Genomic DNA, 19,368 nt, shown 5'->3' on the forward strand with positions numbered 1-19,368 from the left:
CTCCTTAGTTTTAGGTTGCTTTTCTCTTTGATTAGTTCCCATCTATTACTTTATCAGGAAGGTAAATCTATCTCAGCATCTACTTCTGTCCTACTATTGCAGCACCATTGTAGAGTGTCCTGATATACGGCATTCTTGCATGGTATGGGAGCAGCTCTGTAGCAGACAAAAAAACTCTACAGAGAATCATTAAAATTGCCCAGAATATCATCGGGCTCCAGCTACCAGCCCTGGACGACATCTTCGAATCTCGCTGTTTGAGGAAGTTGCATAACATTCTTAGAGACTCTTCCCATCCTGCTTACAATCTTTTTGGACTATTGCCTTCTGGCAGAAGATACAGAACAATTAAAACTCAACTATTTTCTGAATAGTTTTTATCCCAGAGCTATAATTGCACTCAACAATGAACTAAAGGGCCACCATCGGTGAGCTGTTGGACAGCATTACTTGGTCTGTTGTGTGGATGTTTGGGTGGTTTAGGGGTGGGGAATTGTGGTGAGTGGGAGTGTATTTGGGGGTTGTTATGTGTGTTGGACCTGGTCTTTGGGAGTTAAGTGAATTTCGTTGTATGGGTATACTGTGTATACGCGTACAATGACAATAAAGTTATTATTATATTATCTATGCTTCTTGTCCTGCATTCAGGTGCTTTGGAGAAGAGGTTGACTCCCCTCTTAATTCTGGTAACCCCCTCAAATATTGGAACACTGCTATCATGTCACTCCTAGTCCTTCTTTTCTCTAGACTAGCCATACCCAATTCAAATACAAAAAAGAGAGATTCTTATTAATGTTTTTTTTAAGGAAAATCAAATTATTCTGCCTCCCATGTCAATACATATGTAGAAGGGTGTGTATTTGTATGTGCATGCCCACAAAAATCATTTAGAAATTTACTGCCACTCCTTGAATAAAACTAAACTAGACCATCCACCTGAAAAATCAATGACGTTTCTATTTTGGCAATTCAAAAAGGATCTCTTGCATTATTATTATTTGATAGGTTTTGTTGGGTTTTTTTTTTTTTTTGCATTTTGATGCAGCAACAAGAATAGCATCAATCAAAAAGTGAAAGGGAGAAAATCCACAGGGCACTTCAGAATAAGACATGTCAGCAGTGGGATAATTGGTGCTAGGTGGGGGAAATTATTGTCTAGAATGTCCTCAGGAATGCAATTTGCTATGATATTGTCTCTTTGAAATGCGTGAATTAGCTCTTCATCACACCTAATAGGAAATCTTTCACCCTCAGCCTTGAAACTGTGTCTATTTAAAAAAAAAAAAATGCCAAAAAAAAAGGAGAAAGAGAAAGTTGGTTGTAGAAAGAGAATTCTGGTGTACAATTTTATCTTTTCTGTCTGTGGAAAAACAGGCAGAAAGGAAATGCGAGAGGCACCGATACTCGGGGACAATCTGTGTTCTGCTTTACAGTATTCTGTTCCCTGAAAAATTTAAAGGTAAAGGTTCCCCTTGCACATATGTGCTAGTCAAGTGATGGCTAACCTTTTTGCCGTCGTGTGCCAAAAGTGGGGGGAACGCGGGGGAAGTTGTGCATGCATGTGCCCACATCCATAATTCAATGCACCCTGCCCTCCATGCATGCATCCATGACCCCCATTTTTGGCACACGATAGCATGGCACACCAATTTTTCACCCTCCCCGGGCTCCAGAGCCTTTCTAGGGGCCTGGGGAGGGCGAAAAGAACCTTCCTCACCTCTCTGGAGGCCCTCCGGAGGCCAGAAAACAGCCAGTTTCCTGACCTCCAGCCCCACCGGAGCTGAGCTAGGGCAACGCTCATGTGCCCACTGATATGGCTCCATGTGCCACAGGTGGCACGCGTGCCATAGGTTCACCATCATGGTGCTAGTGTTCCCAACTCTAGGGGGCGGCACTCATCTTCCGAGAAGCTTCTTCATCTTATCCAAGAAGTTTCTTCAGTTCAGAATGAAGAAGCTTCCTGGATAAGAAATAAAACATCTTCAAGGACCAAAGCAACAAAGAAAATCCAGTTTCAATAAGTTAATGGCACAAATTAGGTCAGATTTGGAAAATTGGGGAAAAATACAGTTATCTTTAATGGGTAGGATAGCTATCATTAAGATGAACATTTTACCAAAAATGTCTATTTCAATGCATGCCAATTCAGCTCAAAAAAGATTTTTTTTTTTTGCAAATTTGGAAAGATATATTTCAAATTTATCTGGCAAGCGAAAAAAAAACGAGAATTCGGTTAAAATTATTACAAGATGCTAGAGAAAGAGGGGGATTCGGCCCACCAGATTGGAGAAAATACTACCAAGCAGCAGCTTTGGAATGGAAAAGTGAGTGGATGCATCTCAAAAATACAAGATTATTGGCACTAGAATTTTTTTTTTTAATTTTTATTTATTTTTATATGCCGCCCTTCTCCGGAGACTCAGGGCGGCTTACAATGCATTAAGCAATAGCCTTCATACTTTTGTATATTTTATAGAAAGTCAGCTTATTGCCCCCACAAACCGGGTCCTCAGAGGCATTATATTAGGAGGGCTCTATTAGACATCTGGACTAAGACTAAAAGAAGCAATTATATGGAAATCTCTAACTGGGTATCAACATTGGAAATGTACACCCATCCAAACTTTATTAAATCAGGGGGAGTTGTTACCTGTAAAGACGTTTTGAATAAAAGAGGAGAATTGAAAGTGAGAAATCTTAAAGGAAGAAGGAATTGACCTGGAATAATAATAATAATAATAATAATAATAATAATAATAATAATAATAATAATAATAATAATAATAATAATAATAATAATAATAATAATAATAATTTTATTTCTATACCGCCCTTCTCCCGAAGGACTCAGGGCGGTGTACAGCCAATTTAAAAGCACAAGACACAACAATAATTAAAAATTAAAATAATTAAATAGAATGGTGGGCATATCTCCAAATACAATCTAAATTTAGGAAAGATAAAAAAAAGAATGGGGTATAAAGCAAGAATTATCGGAATTAGATAAGATTTTATTAAGTAGGGAAGGTAAGACCGTAAGTAAATTATATTGCTATTTGTTGGAACAAGATATGATTGAGGAACAAGTCAAAGAAACGATGATAATTTGGAGTAAATATTTGGGACATAGTATCGATTTGGACAATTGGCAAACTGTGTGGGGAAAAAAATTTAAAAATTACGTTAGCAACCACATATAAGGAAAATTTATACAAGATGTTTTATAGGTGGCATATTCCCCCCCACAAGATTAACACGAATCAATAAGGGAAATTCTTCGGCTTGTTGGAAGTGTAAGACGCCTTCGGGGGATTTCTACCATATGTCTACCCGCTTTTTAAAATCGTACCTTCTTGGTTTTGAAGGCAAGCAGGAAAGCCACTTAGTAGTGTTTTTTCTCTTCCTTTTCCATTCAGAAACCACTACCGAAACTGTGCCCCAGCAGTGGCAGAAGGTCCTCACGGGAAGTCATGCTATACTCTCACCTTCAGCCTCGTTTTCCCTCACCAGGAAGATGTTTGCTATCTGGCCTACCATTATCCATACACCTACTCTACCATGATGGTAATGCTTCTGGTCTGAAATCCTAGGGAAATACAGCTCATTAATTCAGATAATGTTAATGCCCATCTAACAAAAACTCTAGTAACATCCTGGGAAGAGCGAGATTAAGTCAGTTGAGGATCAGGAGGATATTTCTTGATTTATTAGCCAGCCAGTCAAGACTATGAGGTGCAGGAGAATGATGTCCAATTTATTCAACAAGATTTGGCTGTAGGGGGTATATCAGTAGATGAGAAAGAGTTAAAAGGAAGAGAAGAATAAGAGGGCCTGTTGTGCAAACACTGCTTCAAAAATTAACAATAGAAGGAGTTTTTGCTTTACATTGCTTTTTTTTTTTTTTTTTTTTAAAGGAAAGAAATGCTTCTGAAGTTAGGAGGAGCTTTAGCTTAATTTTAGATTATGCTTCCAATGAATACAAGATTCCGTTTCTGCTGTACTGAGATACAGAGAAACATTCATTTCCTGACATTGCCTGAATCATAATTTCAGTGGATATCTCTGTAGAGATAACTTTGACCGGGGTCACTTAAATAACTCACAGATTTTTATTACCCCTGCAAAGCTTTTTTAAAAAAAAAAAAAAAAAATCCAGTAAAAAAAAAAATCATTTTTACAGACTGCATGATTCCCGCCCACCCCAAAAGAAAAACAAATTTCACGCGTGTGCATCACTAGGTTTTCTTTTTCAGCCTCTGTTGTACAAATTGTGTGTGTATGTGTGTGTATGTGTGTGTAGGTGTCGTGGGTGTATCTTCCCCCTTTTTTTGTCTAAGTAATGAATTCTAAGTGGTTTTGCAACCCAGGAACTCAATTACCTGCACTCGGCATTTGGAAAGGCAATAAAATTCCATACGGAAACTGACTTGGAAACTCTTCACAATCTAATATGCATTTAATAACGGCAGACATATTTACAGCACCCTGAGAAGAAGCCGCATGAAAGATTGGCATTGAATCGTACCATTTCTTTGATTCTTTAACTGCCGATACATCCTTCCTTGCCCATGCAAGCCAAAAGCGCCAACTTTTCTTTTCTTTCTTTTTTTTAATCATGTAAAATACATGTATTAATTTTGCATTGTAGTGTTTGAGTAATAACATTCCCTCATATTGCGTACTGTTGATATCTGCAGATTAAGTTTGTAGTTTGTCAAAGATGCAATAAATCACAGGTGAACACAATACAAAATGTGGCACTTTTAGAGATCTCAATTCTTTTAGCGGTTTCATAATACACATTTTCTAAATACCTTTTTAGTTAATTAATATATAACAAAATGTAAATAAGGCGTCAGTAAATAAATCCAACTGAGATAATACAGTATGTATTCGATCCTAGGTAGAGGCAGATGTGGGGTCTCCTTGCTTGAGCAGGGGGTTGGACTAGATCACCTGCAAAGGTCCCTTCGAACTCTTGTTAATCTGTTAAAAATCTATTTTCTAAATGTAAACCTGCTTGAGTAAAAAGCACATTATGTTTTGTATCTGAAATACATACTTGGCATAGTTGCATAGTTTAAGTCTTCTCAAATTCAGGCCATTACATGCGAATGTGTCAACTTTAATTAGGAAAGAATTCTTAAATCTGAAGTATTTTGTAAATTGTTCAAAGCAGGGGTGAAATCCAGCAGGTTCTGACAGGTTCTGGAGAACCAGTAGTGGAAATTTTGAGCAGTTCAGAGAACCGGCAAATACCACCTCTGGCTGGCCCCAGAGTGTGGAGGGAATGGAGATTTTGCAGTATCCTTCCCCTGCCACGCTCACCAAGCCATGCCCACCAAGCCACGCCACGCCACACCCACCAAGCCACTCCACACCACAACCACCAAGCTACGCCCACAGAACAGGTAGTAAAAAAAATTGGATTTCACCACTGGTCCAAAGATGTACTATTTAGCTCCATCTTTTCATTCAAAAAACACAACAATGCCGAAGGACAGACCTTTGGTTCGGTCTAATCCAATATTTTTGACTATGACCGGTAATACCAAGTATTTCAGGCAGATTTGTTTGTTTTTTTCTCCCTGATTTTTTTTTTTTTTCATATTGAAGATGGCACGGACCGAACCAAAGATTTCCTAAATGCAAAAACATTTCCTCTGCAGTCCGCTTTGCAATTTGGTCAGGGTCAGGAGGTGCATCGAGAGAAAGTCAGAAGCAGAACTGGAGGCTGACCTGAAGGAACAGAACTAATAACAAAATCATTTATCTTTCCACTCCCGCAGCTAGGGTGAATAGGTAGCTTAAGTGACTCTCAGCCTGGGTTTTAGGGCAGGGAGAGAGAGGCAAGTGACATGGCTAGGATCACAATCCCCACATTGTGATACAATGCGCAGGTTGTTCAGCCGTCATTGGTTTTGCTCTTTTTCAACGAAAGATACGGAGTATATGTTACAGAATAAAGAAGAATATTTGTAGCTCAGGGTTGAAACGAGAAGTCCTTGGTCAGAGGTGCAATGTAAAATTTGTTACTACCGGTTCTGTGGGCGTGGCTTAGTGGTGGTGGGGGTAATGTGACTGGGTGGGCGTGGTCAACTTTTTTTTTTTTTACTTTTAAAAGCCTCTGGCGATCAGGCAACTCAGCTGGGATCGTCAGAGCCTTTTAAAAGCATTTGTTCGGCCGAAGAGGTTGTACAAAAAATGTTTTTAAAAGCCTCTGACAATCAGGCAACTCAACTGGGAGTTAAAAATGCTTTTAAAAGACTCTGATGATCCCAGCTGAGCTGCGCGATCGTCAGAGGCTTTTTTTTTTTACTTTTAAAAGCATTTTTTCAGCCGAAGAGATTTTAGAAGAAATGCTTTTAAAAGTAAAAAAAAAAAAAAAAAGCCTCTGATGATCGTGTGGCTCAGCTGAGCATGGGGGGGGGGGCAGGGATTTTTGCTACCAGTTCTCCGAACCACCCACCACCATCGCTACCGGATCAGGCGATCCAGTGTGAACTGGGAGCATTTCACCCCTCTCCTTTCTGTTCTCTGAGCTTGGTTGTTTTCTTGGATGATGTTTTCTTACCTTAACTAGGTGACATCATCTGTGCTAACAAGAAGTGATCCCTCTAATGATGTTAGCTACTTTGGATAATGAAATGTCTGCAAGGAAGCAACAGAGCCCAGAGAGAATAGAATAGAATGTAGAACAGAATGAATGAACGAGCTGGAAGGGACCTTGGAGGTCTTCTAGTCCAGCCCACTGTTCAAGCAGGAGCACCAAGGACCCCTCAGAGTAGATGCTGTCTTTCTTCCTGCAGCTTCTGATGCTCAGCTACCCTTTGGCTTGCCAACCTGTCTGGAATCCTGAAGGGTGGATAGTACAATGGAAGCATGTCTACTAAGATGGTAGCAGTCTAGTTAGAAGATTCGGGCGGTTGTAGTTCGACATCTCGGCAGGGTTAAGGGAGGCTGGTAGTGAAAACCTGACTTAGGTAACTTGACTCTCTGAGAACGCCGGTCCCTCAAAGGGAGGAATGAGGCATTGTATTAAATTAAATGCGACATTAAATGATATTACATCATTTCTGAGCAAAAGGCCTTCACATTTGGTTTCATACTGTAGCTGCACTCCATGATTCATCAGCAAGCAGTCCGGAGATCTTTAAATAAGAAAATAGTTTGAATAATGGTTTATGGTGTGTTCCCATTATTTAAGCTTATTTTCTTGCTTCCAATTCTTATAATATTAAAATGAAATTGTTCACAAATGAGAGAGAGAGAAGGGGGGAAGGGAGGGGGAGAGAGAGAGAGAGAGAGAGTGAGTGAGTGAGTGAGTGAAGGAAGTTGTCCTCCATTAGCTCATTGGCCTCAATGAGAAGTCTGCCCATGGATCTGGGACTTCCAGTTGTATATCTATATTCTACAAGGTGTTGGACTAGACCAGGGATCTGCAACCTTAAACACTCAAAGAGTCATTTGGACCCGTTTCCCACAGGAAAAAACAACAACCCGGAAGCCACAAAACCTGGGTGGGTGTGGCCAACTCCATGTCACTCACTCCCACCCAGTCACATGACTCCCCTAGTCACGCCTACCCAGCCGGACATTAGGGCAGAGAACCGGTTGTTAAAAAACACCGGGAACCACAAAACCCTTCTCTCTCTCTCTCTCTCTCTCTCTCTCTCTCTCTCTCTCTCTCTCTCTCTCCTCTCCCTGTATTTCTCTATCTGTCTCTCTCTCCCCCTCTCTGTATCTCTCTCCCCCCCTCTCTCTCCCTCTCCCCCTCTCTCTCCCCTCTCCCTCTCTCTCTTGGATTTCCAAGGCCAGGCGAAGAGTGACTGGGAGGGGAGGGCGAGAGGTGGGGCCAGACAGTGATGGGAGAGGAAGCTGCAGCAGAGGGGCCAAAGAGCCACATGTGGCTCCAGAGCCACAGGTTGCTGATACCCAGGCTAGACGATTTCTCCCAGCGGGACATTTTGTAAACTATTACACGTTCATGTTTCCATTTTTGCAGTCTCACCTTGACATCTTGGAGCAAACCAGGAATACAAAGAAAGTCTTCTTCAAGAGGCAGACCCTTTGCCACACTCTAGCAGGAAATGCGTGCCCTCTGCTTACCGTCACCGCCATGCCTGAATCGGAAAGCAGGAATGACCTGGAGCAGTTCCGTAAGTCACCTCTTTCATTTGGTTCTTACTCCACCCTCTCTAGATCTCGAGTAACATACTGTACATCTGAATCTGAATGTCATCAATGGCATCCAGTAAAACCGTGAGCTGGGTTGCCATAATCTCATCCATTTTCATTGCTGTTGCTGTTGGAGAGACTCCTTGAAGATGTGCTTGTGGAAAGGGAAAGGTGTGGATCCGATTCATACGTTCCATGAGAGAGTTAATCTGGATGGATTGCCATTCAGTGTGCTGTGTGGTTTGTGTAGCTATTGTGGTTTGTGACTTAACCCGCTATGTGGTTCCAGTTTATTCAACAGCCATGGTTAAACAACGGTGGCCAAACACTAACTATCAAATAAGTTGTTGGTTCACCTCAGTGGTGAAATCCAATTTTTTTTTACTACTGGTACTGTGGGTGTGGTTTGTTGGGCATAGTGTGGCTTGTTGGGTGTGGCAGGGGAAGGATACTGCAAAATCTCCATTCCCACCCCACTCCAGGGAAAGGATACTACAAAATCCCCATTCCCTCCCCACTCCTGGGGCCAGCCAGAGGTAGCATTTGCTGGTTCTCTGAACTACTCAAATTTTCTGCTACCGGTTCTCCAGAACCTGTCAGTACCTGCTAGATTTCACCCCTGGTTCACCTCCTGATGTGAAAGATCTGTATGAAGGACAGTTGTTTCAGGAACAAATGTCCATTCAGCATCTGCCACTATATAATTAAATGTAATTCAATGTAAGGTATGCATAGTTTTGTTGCAAGGATGCAGACATTTTTTTAAATTTTTATTGGGCAATATGGACTTGCAGACTTGCATTGGAGCGAGGCTTAATAGTTATCTACATTTTAAAATAGTTTTTATTAAATATTGCGGGGGGGGGAAGAAGAAGATTCCGTCAAACAGGGTAGCTTCAGAAAGAATTATCTACATTTTTGTTTTATTGAAGCAACACGGAGAATTACAAGCTTTTGGAACCTTTGATTTATTTGCTTTGACTTTATAGATGTTCTCTAATTTACAGAACAAGGAAATTGTTATGAAAGGTTTCTTTTGCATGTTTCAGAATGATAAATGCAGCTCAGATTTGTAAAAATGCAATAGAGGTGGAAAGGTCTTGTTGATAGAAGAAGGAGAGAAAATGTTTTCAGATTAGCCTTTGCTACTTGACAATTAACCGTGTGGACAACAGCTGATATCTGGCCATGAACGGGAGAAGTAGAGGTGCTGCTAGCAATTCTGTTTTTAACATTATTATTGGTGAATCGTCAACCGTTTCAGCTCCCAATGAATGATGTGATTCTTTTTTTTCCCCCTGGGATTACATCCTTTCATATTTTATTTTAGAGATAAGCTTGGATTCACTCATCAGGTTAAATATGATTTGGTTTTCACATAAACTATGAACCCAGCTATTTTGGCTTACAACCCGGATTCATACTTTAGCATGCTGTGCAAATTTAGCCAATTAAAGTTTATTCAGTAAATCATGTTGAACACCCTGGTTTAACATGATATGTGAACCCAGCCTGATGCTGCTTCCTTAGAGAATTCTTTGCATAGATACACAAGCAGTGGTGGGATTCAGACAGTTCGCACCACTTCAAGCGAACCGGTTGTTAACTTTATGAGCAGTTTGGTGAACTGGTTGTTGGAAGAAATCATTAGGGCAGAGAACCGATTGTTAAATTATTTTAATCCCACCACTGTACACAAGGTTTATAGATAACCAAGCTGGGAAATAATTTAATTGTTCAGCTTTTATAAATGGATTGCTTGCCTACATCTGTATGTTTCTTAAGGTGCATAGGCTGAGGATTCATGAGACTATTATCTTCCTTGTTGATGCTGGGGTTTTGAGGTGCAGACAAGAAGTGGTATTCTGGATCCCATATGGCATTACTACCAATGCATATCTGACTGCTATAGTATGATTAGACTCAAAAAAAAAAGTCTTAACAGCTGTCATGGAATTGCCTATGTGTGAAGTTGGCAGATATAGCAATAGCAATAGCACTTAGAGTTATATACCGCTTTACAGTTCTTTACAGCTCGCTCTAAGCGGTTTACAGAGTCAGCCTCTTGACCCCAACAATCTGGGTCCTCATTTTACCGACCTCGGAAGGACGGAAGTCTGAGTCAACCTTGAGCCTGGTGAGATTTGGACTGCCTAATTGCAGGCAGCCGGCAGTCAGCAGAAGTAGCCTGCAGTACCACATTCTAACCACTGCGCCACCGCAGCTCTACAAATTTATTTAATAATCAAGCAAGCAAGCAAGCATTTTTCTTCCTGGGATGAAGGTGAAAGTGGTGTCTCTTGTGTACACAAACTAGCTGAACTGTCCCTCAATATATGAGACAACATCCCGTACCAGCTATGGGAGAAGAAGGTAGCTGAGAGGTTATTGGATAAGCAACGTGATTTCCAAGCTCTGTCCTCTAGTTTATTGCTGTTGTTTCTCACTCAAATAGAGGGAAGTGAAATGTTTAAAAAAAAAAGGCAACGCAGGAAACCGTGGTGGAATATGGTAGAGATAAGAATGGTTTGTAAAGATACAAACGTACGGGGAAGTATGTTGTGCCTAGTGCTAATGTAAACTACATTGTTTTTAATGGGTTTTTTCCAGGGGTGAAATCTAGCAGGTTCTGGCCCCAGAGTGGGGAGGGAATATGGATTTTGCAGTATCCTTCCCCTGGAGTGGGGTGGGAATGGGATTTTGCAGTATCCTTCCCCTGCCACGCCCACCAAGCCACACCACGCCCACCAAGCCATGCCCACAGAACCAGTAGTAAAAAAAAATTGGAATTCACCACTGTTTTTTTCCACTGTATCTTGTAAACTGCCCAAACTTATAAAGAGGAGAAGTAACTTCTGTTAGGGTGTGTGTAAAAAGTATTTGTTGCTTGTGCAACGAGCAGAGCAGAAACACACAGGGAAGGAGATAAACGTGTAGCTCGTGTGAGAAAAATACTTTATATACAAGATAAGAAGCAGTTTCGGTGTAAGTAAAACAGTCCAAGGTCATAAACAGTAATATCAGTCCAGTAAGTATCTTCCCTTACCAAAGCAAACAGACTTTAGTAACTCTCGGTATACAGTACCATATAACAATTCAGTCTAACCCCAGCAGTAGAAAGACGCAGGAAGCAACAGGAGCATTCAGGATCAATCAAGAACAAGGAATGCTTCTCTGTGCTGCTTATTTATGCACTGTAGCCTAATTGCAGGGTTCAGCAAACCCTGATTACGTGGCTCAGTTGTTTCTTAAAGAAACAGATATATTGCCTGACCAACAAGTTAGGAGTAAGCTACAAGCTGAACCTAACAACTTCTAAATGGATAAATAAATCAAGTATCAGAGAGAGCATTCAGACAGGCCAAACACAACGTTTCCCAGAGAACAAGTCAGAAGGTGATTTCAGAGGACAAGAAACCTCAATAAAGACATAGGATCTGAGTTTCAGAAGTTAGTGGAAAATTACCTCTGGCTTATGTGTTTCTTGGTGTTAACAACTAAGCCTGAGGTCCTTCAATCAGCTCTAACTTGCTACCCTCTATGGTCTGGGGCAGGGGCCTGCAACCTTAAACACTCAAAGAGCCATTTGGACCCGTTTCCCACAGAAAAGAAAACACCGGGAGCCACAAAACCCTTCCCGTGCCTGACTATTTCGTGAGCAGTCACAAAACTATCATATGTAGTTGAATTAAACGTTCTGTTTTCTTCTGAAACTTTTCTTTTCTTGGATTTATCCATGGTTGGCCTACTGGGGGTTGAAAAGCTCAATAAATCGTGTGCTGGTGGGTGTCGCACATTGGCGGTTATGATGCATATTTTGAGTGAAAGGGAGCCACAGCAGAGGAATGAAAGAGCCACATGCGGCTCCAGAGCCACAGGTTGCTGACCCCTGGTCTGGGAGAATTAAAGTATGATTTATTCTAATGCCAGAGAACTGTTTAAAATATCTAAAGTATGCCTGGTTGAAGAAAGACCTGCCTATCTCAGCTTACCTATACTAACTACGCTTTCAAGACATTCTGAAACTGGTATTGGAGTTCATCAAGACTTGACTCTATGGAGATTCTCAATCACCCAGGTCAAGGTTGTCCCAAAGGTGCTTTTCCAAAAGGCAACCGGACTTTGTTTTTCCTTGAAGACATTTCACTTCTCATCCAAGAAGCTTCTTCAGTTCTGATTGAATGGTGGAGAATCAGAACTGAAGAAGCTTCCTAAATGAGAAGCGAAACATCTTCAAGGGAAAAAAAAACCCAAGGAAAAAACGAAGTTGCCTTTTGGAAAAGCACCGTTGGCTCAGCCAGACATACCAGTAGATCAATTGGGGCTTCTCCAGTGGTGTTGTGACCTAGGCTCCCTTAACAAGCAGGAGGCAGGAATTGGTCCTGGCAAAACCTCTTTTATTTACACGACTGTGAATTACTGTTCATTCACAATCAGCAAGTCAACAGTTTTTCAAAAGGAATATTTCTCAACACACCTTATCTTGTTTGGCAAGCTGCCACGTGACTTGCTTCCAACCGCAGTACAAGGCAAAACTTGGCACAGAGTTTCTCAGAGTCACGGAATGAACGAATTGTTTCCTGCAAAAGCCCACTCCCTGTTCGCTCCTCTTTTGTTTCCTATGGGAGGGGCCAATCACCTCCAAGGTGTGGCTTTACTCCCAAGTTGAACCTGCTTTCTGAGTTGTTCTTGTCTTCTGGCAGCTCTGCGCATGCGCACACTGGGAACGGGCTCCAGCTGTACCTCTGCCTCACTGCTGTCTGTCTCCCTCTCTGCCTCTGACGCAGAGCCCTCGTCCGAGCTTTCCCCAGCCCCCAGGACTGGCCCATGTTCCTCCCCAACCTCCTCACCATCCGAATCTGCTGCCAGCTCTTCTGGCTGCCGATGGGCCACAAGTGGTATACAGATCAAGCTGTTTGGGCTCTCTTGCTAGATGTCCCAGGTTGGACCTGCCATTGGTGTCCTGGTGGCTTAAAACATCCATTTCCGAACTGCTTCAGTTTGCCTATTGTTCTACGTAGCTTCTGCAATAATTGCTTATTCCTTATCACCAACAGAACATGGCCAAGAGGAGAAACAAGCCACTCTAATATTCGACTCTTATGAACAAGCCTATTAAGAAGTGTATGTTTTATATATCCCAGTGCCACAGCCCTTTTCTAATTCTAGCGATACGGATCAATTCTCGCAAGCTACCTGAGCCTGCTTATTAAAATGTCATTCTGTTTCTAGAAAAAGAAGAAGAGCCATCTTAGAATTAATTGAGCTTGGTCTCTCAAATGTTCTTGTACTGACTTTCCAGAAAGTCAATTTGGTCATTCCATTCCGTATCCGTTATCTTATGCCCCCCTCCCCAATGACCCATTTTGGGACCTGGAAGTCAAGCAAAGGTCTGTGAGGGGCTCTTGCTTATAAACGAAAATAGAGATCCTACCCAGAACTATTTTGCTATGAAAAGTGTAACGCTTTATTATGCATTGTGCTCAGGCTGCATCTTATAGAAACTGCACCGATGGGAGAAATTAAACTGTCACTGAGCCAAACACTTAATGATCACGTTAGGAAAAAAAAAAATGAATGGTTGCTGTACAGCCTGTTGAGTTTAAAACTGTGAGGTAACTCATCTGCTTTTCATGAAGGGATCCTGGCAGTGCCAAAGGCTCCTGTGTACCTTTTCATGTATATATATTTGTCAGGGGTGAAATCTACTTACCTTCCCTCCCGGTTTGGAAGCGTGCATGCCACCCACGTGTGCTTGCTACATGCGCACAAGCGCATCACATGCAATTTTTGGACCCTCTGCGCATGTGCAAAGCCTTCTGCGCATGCGCAGAGGATAAAAAACAGGTTACTTCCTGGTTAAAACCAGGAAATAATGACGTCCGAGCGGGTGGGCGGAGCCTTGCGGTGCCGCCGCTACCAGTTTGCCCAAACTAGTGCAAACTGGTAGCATTTCACCCCTGATATTTGTATAACTCTCTCTCTCCCTCTCTCTCTCTCTCTCTGTGTGTGTGTGTGTGTGTTAGGTACAAGCAATGAGATTCATTGTGAAAGGTTCAAATCAGCTACTTTATTGATTTCTGCCTATATTAAAAGAATCTCCACAGAGTGTTTGCTTTCCCTTGGAGCAAACAGATATGGTTTCATGGATCTTGGTGGTTTGTGTGTGTGTGTGTGGGGGGGGGGGTCAGGCTTATACCTCTTGTGGCTCTGCAAGAACTCAAGGCTAATTCCCCACTTGACCCCTCATCCTTGCTTGGACTGGGAGTTTTCAAAATGAATCCTGTTAGGGAAAAAAAAACACACCTTGGTGCACATACATTCAGGCTTTCTAGATTCGAAAGAGAAATATCCCCTCCTCCCTTCCCCGGAACTATGAATTTTAATCCTGTAGTATTTGCAAGTGTTCTGCTGAAATTTGGCAACCTCCCTGCCTGAGGAAACTTATTTTTTTCACCTGCTTGACAGCCGAAGCTTTATTAGCATTCTTCCTGTATTTGCATTTTTTTTAAAAAAAAAAATGTCAAGCTGTCTGGATTCCATTTGTGAGGAAATATATATACTTTGGTCATTTCCCCCCCAAAATGAACAAAACAAAATTCTCACCAATTCTGACATCCAACAAAATTCTCACCAACTCAGTATTCGAAGATAATTGCAAAATTGTATATTGTACTCCTGCAATATAAGGACCTTACAAAAAGGAGAGGAGAGGGGAGGGAGCCCAGAGACAGAGATTTTCTATGGTTGTCTCCATTTTGCAGATTAGCCTCCCCCAGGGATGTTGTTAGCTCTTACCTTTATTGATACTGGCAATTAGTATCAATATACTGACTATTAATCAGAATGTTCTGGAGTTCCTTTGATGGTTATCACCACACTGATTAGATTGAGTTGATGCCTTCAGTTGTCTTATGTTTTTTTTTTTCTATTTACCTTATTGTTAGGCAGGGGTGGGCTGCTGGGGATTCACAGGGATTCGGGAGAACCTCTAGCTAAGATTCTGTGCAGTTTGGAGAACCCCCAAATCCCAATCCTGGCTGGGAACCCCTCCCCACCCCCCCTCCCAGGAGTCCCCATGTGGCTCATTTTGTATGCAGGTAAGTGCATACACGGAGGCTCGGGGAGGGTGAAAAACGGGCCTACCGGATGTTCGGGAAGGCTGGAAATGGGCCCGTTTCTGGTCTCCAGAGGGCCTCTAGAGCCTGGGGAGGCCATTTTCACCCTCCCGGAGGTTCGAAAAAAACATCTGGAGTCCAGGGAGGGCAAAAACATCCCCCACCACCATAGTGTAGGAGGCCGACTAGGCCACACCCACCATGGCCACGCCCACCCAGCAACCGGGCAGAGAACCCCTTGCTAAAATTTTTGAAGCCCACCCCTGTTGTTAGGCTTTTTGTATTACTAAATTGTTATGGATTTAAAATTGTATGTTTTACAGCTTATTTACACGGATGACCACCATGAGTCTCTTCAGGCTCAGTAAAACAAACTCTGATTCAATATGTTTTTTTTAAACAAAGCTAAATATTGAGGGATGCCAGAATTGTAATGGCTAAGCTTTGTAAACTATCTGCCCGAAAGGAAGAATTTCGTAGTTTTCTTTGCATTTGAATTTCACTAAATACCAAGTAGGTTCAGCCCCTGTTATGAAAAATTATAAGAACATGGGATAATTCTAACAAAAACCAAATAAACGAAGATAAAGATGTCCTTAAATCAAGTCTGACTCCTCATAACTACATGGACACCTTCATTCAGTGTTCTTGGCAACAACTTAGAATCAATGTGACATCACCTTCTTCCTGCCTGCAGTTCTGGACTTTTCATTTGAGTCAAAAGCTAACATGGGTGGACCCAACTTAGCTTTAGAGATTTTTTTTTTTTTAATTTTTATTTTTTATTTTGTTTTGTCAAGCATGTATAAGATAACATAGATAAGTATAAGCATGATTATGAATACAGGAAATGGATACGAATAAATGGGGGACAGTAGGACAGGGACGGTAGGCACGCGGGTGCACTTATGCACGCCCCCTTTATGGACCTCTTAGGAATGGGGTGAGGTCAACAGTAGACAGTTTAAGGTTCAAGTTTTGGGGGTTTGGGGATGAAACCACAGAGTCAGGTAGTGCATTCCAGGCATTGACCACTCTGTTGCTGAAGTTGTATTTTCTGCAATTGAGTTTGGAGCAGTTTACCTTGAGTTTGTATCTATTGTGTGCTTGTGTGTTGTTGCGGTTGAAGCTGAAGTAGTCATTGACAGGTAGGACGTTGTAGCAGATAATTTTGTGTACTATGCTTAGGTCAGACCAAAGCAGGCCACATCCTGCTATCTTCTCAAAATATCAACCTGGGTTTCCTTTTCTACAAATCTTCTCAAGGCATTTAACAGCTTCTACATATGAATTCGGTAGAATGGAAGGAAGGCTAATCCTTTTCATATCCAAGTTCTACAGTTTTCATTTCAGAAACTTGTTTGGGAAACTAAAGACTACAGGGGTATAATCACAGGGCTGTTATTTGTAAGCATTAAGGAGTTAAAAATCAGTGCGTGTAATAGTATGTAGGGATGGCCTTGGGAAGCAGGAGGAAGAACCACAGACTACAGAATCAACATTCAAAAGGTATCTCAGTCCACCAAAGGAGGGAGGGCATAAAAGAAGTTTCAGAAGGGGTCCTCTAAAGACTAAAAGAAAAATGAAGGGAGAAATAATTTCAAACTTGCAAGATTCGATTAAAGTTGTGTTCCATTATTGTGCTTCTTGTCTGGTGTACTTCAAAGGACTGGCACTGAATTAAGTCTAGATGTAGCTCAGGAGTGAAATCCAGCAGGTTCTGACAGGTTCTGGAGAACCGATAGTGGAAATTTTGAGTAGTTCGGAGAGCCGGTAGCGGAAATTTTGAGTAGTTTGAGAACTGGCAAATACCACCTCTGGAACGCTCCAGAGTGGGGTGGGAATGGAGATTTTGCAATATCCTTTCCCCTGGAGTGGGGTGGGAATGGAGATTTTGCTGTATCCTTCTCCTGCCACGCCCACCAAGCCATGCCACACCCACCAAGCCATGCCCACAGAACCGGTAGTAAAAAAAAATTTGAATCCCACCACTGGCTGGCACTGAATTAAGTCTAGGTGTAGCTTAACATTTCTCCTCCTCCTCTTCCGATAGAAAATTATGCTAACTTAAATGAGTAGTACTGTCTTGATGGATTTGCAGTTTTACATGTCGCCCATGGTCCCTGGGTTAACCTCCACTCAATTAAAGAAAATCGTATCTTCCCTAGAAAATGTCACAAAATATATTAGTGGAAATGGCAAACTCAGTTTGGTGCCAATTCAGACTCTGGTAGCTTTCCAGCAAAATCCATTTCTTAGGTTGCTTGGGCTGCCTTGATCCATGTTTGGAAGAGGGAGAAGGACCTAGTTCTTTTCAACGAATGCTGCTTTGCTGGGCTCTTCCCAATTAACGGCGCCAGCAGAGAAATGAGAAAGTGGAGCAATGAGCAATGGCCATTTTTGCAGGGCGCTGGGAACTAATGATTGTGTGGCAAAAATGTACACAGTTTAATTAAGCACATTGATTAAATCAATATGTTTCAAACAGCTTAGCGCTCCAATCAGCTTAATCTCATTAGATGTAATTTGGGCCTCGATAATTGATTAATAATGCATTAGGGTTTATGAATTATTGACTCCTGAGTTATTATAACTATGCCTTCTCCCTGCATGACAGGCATTGCTGCATGTTAATTATGAAGAGCACCCACTCTTCCCCTTTCTTTTCAATAACTTTCAGAGGAAGAAATGGAGCCTGGAGTAGGAAATATATGAGATTATGGCCTTCTTGGAATTGTTTCATTGAGTAAATATGTAGTAAATATGTAGCATGTGTCAGGGGCAAGAAACCAGGAGCCAGGATGGAGTTCAAAAGAACTGTGATTTTATATCATGCTACCTATACATAAAAATCTGACCTACTAATGGTCACGACAAATTGGTGTCAGATAAGCCTCCCATTACGTCAATGGATGTAAAGGGGGGCTGGATCTAGGTGTCTTACAGGGGTGTAGCAACTCCAAACTGATAGTGTGTTTGACCCCACCGTCATGTTCAGTATGGCAATCTCCTACAGCATGCAGAGTATAACCAGTGTATAGTATAGCCTTTGTTGTCATTGTACATCACGCAGGGGTGAAATGCTCCCAGTTCGGACTGGATTGCCCGATCTGGTAGCGATGGAGGCAGGTGGTTCAGAGAACCGGTAGCAAAAATCCCTGTCCCCCACCCCTCTGCCCAGCTGAGCTGCGCAATCATCAGAGGCGTTTTTTTTTACTTTTAAAAGCATTTTTTTCTACAACCTCTTCGGCCGAAACAATGCTTTTAAAAGTAAAAAAAAAAGCCTCTGATTATCGTGCGGCTCATCTGGGATTCTCAAAGGCTTTTAAAAGAAAAAAACCCTTTTTTTCTTTTAAATGCCTCTGATGATCCAAACTGAGTTGCCTGATCATCAGAGGCATTTAAAAGAAAAAAAAGTCTCTGTCGATCAGGCAACTCAGCTGGGATCATCAGAGCCTTTTGAAAGCATTTTTTTTACAACCTCTTCGCCGAAGAGGTTATAGAAAAAATGGTTTTAAAAGTAAAAAAAAAAAATGGCCACGCCCACCCAGTCACATTACCCCCCACACCAAGCCACGCCCACAGAACTGGTAGTAATTTTAGATGTCACCACTGACATCATGTATACAACAAAATTGGTTTTAGCCTCACTGGTGCAATCCATGACAAAAAAACAACATAAACAGTATAAAGAATAATCCCTATGCAAATAATTAGGGGGGGGGGGAAGAAAAAGAAAGAAAAAGAAAAACTAGTCATACGTTTCCGCGTGTGCATGGAGTGATTGTGGTTGTGTTTAAGAGTCTGACAGCCCAAGGATAGAAACTATTTTTAAACCTATTTGTTCGGCTGGCTATGCTTTGATGTTTTCTACCTGATGGTAGAAGTGCGAAGAGACACTGACCAGGGTGTGAATCATCTCTGAGTATTTTCCTTAGTCTGCTAAAGCAGCGAGACCTGGCGATGTCATGCAGTGGTGTTAGAGGGCAACTGATGGTTTCTTGTGCCGAATTTATTTATTTATTTATTTATTTATTTATTTATTTATTTATTTATTTATTTATTTATTTAT

The 19,368-nt window shown here is 41.7% G+C and overlaps 1 protein-coding gene across 2 annotated transcripts in view; it reads left to right on the top strand.

Moving 5' to 3' along the window:
* AGBL1 (AGBL carboxypeptidase 1) overlaps nt 1-19,368 on the top strand; it is a 680,934-nt gene that overhangs the window by 124,666 nt on the left and 536,900 nt on the right. For both annotated transcript variants that reach the window (XR_011601025.1, XM_070953407.1), the window contains exons 16-17: nt 3,417-3,564; nt 8,006-8,159. Coding sequence is in view for 1 of the 2 variants with exons in the window: in XM_070953407.1 (XP_070809508.1) it covers nt 3,417-3,564; nt 8,006-8,159 (302 nt within the window). In the remaining variant the exon portion in view is untranslated. The remainder of the gene's footprint in view (nt 1-3,416; nt 3,565-8,005; nt 8,160-19,368) is intronic.

Source organism: Pituophis catenifer, unplaced genomic scaffold (assembly GCF_029215685.1).
Source record: "Pituophis catenifer annectens isolate HBS135680 unplaced genomic scaffold, rPitCat1.0.hap2 SCAF_14, whole genome shotgun sequence".
NCBI lineage: Eukaryota > Metazoa > Chordata > Lepidosauria > Squamata > Colubridae > Pituophis > Pituophis catenifer.